Consider the following 1956-nt stretch of genomic DNA (forward strand, 5'->3'; position numbering starts at 1 on the left):
GTAAGTACATTTTTGGGGAGCAGGCCCCCAGATCTCATCAGGCGCTCTCTGAAGGATGTGACCCCCTCCAGAATATCAAGACCCGCTGCCTGCTGGGCCGGGGGAACCTGTGGGGACAGCTGATGGGGATGGGCCCCCACTGAGCGTGACCGTGTGGCCTGACCCCCCTCCGCCTCCTGCCTCTCATCACGTGTCCTCCCAGGTTTCTTACCCCAGCCGGGTCCCTTCTTGTGTTTGCAAAAGTTCTAGAAGAACCACCGTCACCCTGTAACACAAAGATGCGCATTTGAAACACGCATTTATGACTGTAGCCCTAGCTGATGCTCACTGTAGAAAATGTGGAAGGGACTGGGGCTTGTGGCAAAGAGAGGACCCTAATTCCACACCGAGAGGGGGTCTTAGTGTCCAAAGCTTCCCCTCGTGGCCTGTGTCCACATCTTTTCCTCAGAGTCTGTCTGTCCGCTCCCAGGGCCCCTCTTCATGCGGCCTCCTGCACCTCAACCTCTTCCCAGACGGGGAAAGATGGGGAGACGGGAGCCCCCGGGGGGGATGCCTGCCCCTTCGCCACTGAGCCAGGCCTTCACGAGCCAGACCCTGTCTCTAAGGTCAGAAGCTATGTGGGCCTGGTCGTGGACTCGGAACTGACCCCAGCTTGTGAGGCCAGTCTCTGGAGCATTTGAGTACACCCTTGAATCTTTGGGGCCCTGAGAAATGCTTGGGTGAATATTCGACCTCAATAGTCAAGGGCTGGCATCCTTCTCAGAAGATGCTATATCCACATCCAGCGATAGCTTTCCACTCTGCCACACCCAGGTCATCTGGTTGGAAAATGCCCTGACAGGACGGACTCTGCCCTGAGCTCACCTGTGCCTCCCTTCCTCCCCCTGGCTCAGCCTAAGTTCCATGAAGACTAATCGCAACCGTGCCCCTCCTCCACCTTCTGGGTGGCAGCGGGGCAGCCTCTCTGCTCTCCTGCCTAGGGACCATTCCCTTCCTCCATGCTGGGCTGCCATGTGTGGCTGGGCAGGCTGTGTGCTGCACGATGCCATTCCAACTGCGGCGTTGTCATGCATGCTGCAGGCATTATATATAGGCATCCTGAAGGCCGTTTTCCAAAAGTGGAAGCATTATGTGAACAAATCAAGATGATTTGACCATTTTCCAAAGGCAAAAATAAACTATATAAAGTAAGGGGGTACCATTTTCTAACCCTCAGAAGTGTCAAAGTCACGGATTCCTGGAAATCACTTGGCCATTCATTCCGGCCCTCACAGGTCCATGTGCCTCTCCCGCATCCCTCTGCCGTGAGGCTGCCTCCATGGTCCCGAGGAATGACCGTGCCTCCAGCTGCAGACACTCACTCACACTTGCTCCGGGCCAGCTAGCGCCACCAGCACTTTAGAACTATGCCCTTGTGTAATCACAGCCACACCCTGCGATACTGATGCCCCAGGTTCCAGAGGGGCGAAGTTGGAAGGCTGGACACAGCAGCCTGGCCGTGGGGTCTGTGCTCTGGTCCAGCCAAGTCGGGCTTTCCAGCTTTTCCCCGTGGGAGCTCCAGGCTAGTAAGCATGTGAATGCAGGGGTCTCGGCCTGCTCACCTAGTGATCCAGGGGGGGAGAGGCTGGGTGCTGAGAAGTGGTCAGTCTAAGTCCTTCCATGCTTAAAGCTTCTCCATGCTGGCTGCGAGCTGGAATCACCTGGGGGAGCTTTTAAAACTCAGACCCAGGCCCCACCCAGACCAGTGAAATCTGAGTCACTGCCGATGCAGCCTGGGTGTCAGAGTTTTTAAAGCCTCCCTTCCTCTGAGTGATTTAAGTCATGTTTGTGTAGCCAAGGTTGGCGACCAGGCTGTGCTGAACAACAATGAATGGACGCAGTCAGTCCCCCCTAGGCCAGGCGGACCCAGGGGGGCTGTGGTCTGGGCTTCAGGTCCACAGGGACCCCCCCCCCCCC

General features: G+C 56.8%; 1 protein-coding gene across 1 annotated transcript in view; it reads left to right on the forward strand.

The window, feature by feature from the left end:
- SLC6A20 (solute carrier family 6 (proline IMINO transporter), member 20) overlaps window positions 1–1956 on the forward strand; it is a 56738-nt gene that overhangs the window by 14322 nt on the left and 40460 nt on the right. Inside the window, exon 6 of the mRNA XM_010862509.1 lies at window positions 513–659. Within this exon, the coding sequence (XP_010860811.1) occupies window positions 513–659 (147 nt within the window). The remainder of the gene's footprint in view (window positions 1–512; window positions 660–1956) is intronic.

This window comes from Bison bison, unplaced genomic scaffold (assembly GCF_000754665.1).
Source record: "Bison bison bison isolate TAMUID 2011002044 unplaced genomic scaffold, Bison_UMD1.0 scf7180017864482, whole genome shotgun sequence".
NCBI lineage: Eukaryota > Metazoa > Chordata > Mammalia > Artiodactyla > Bovidae > Bison > Bison bison.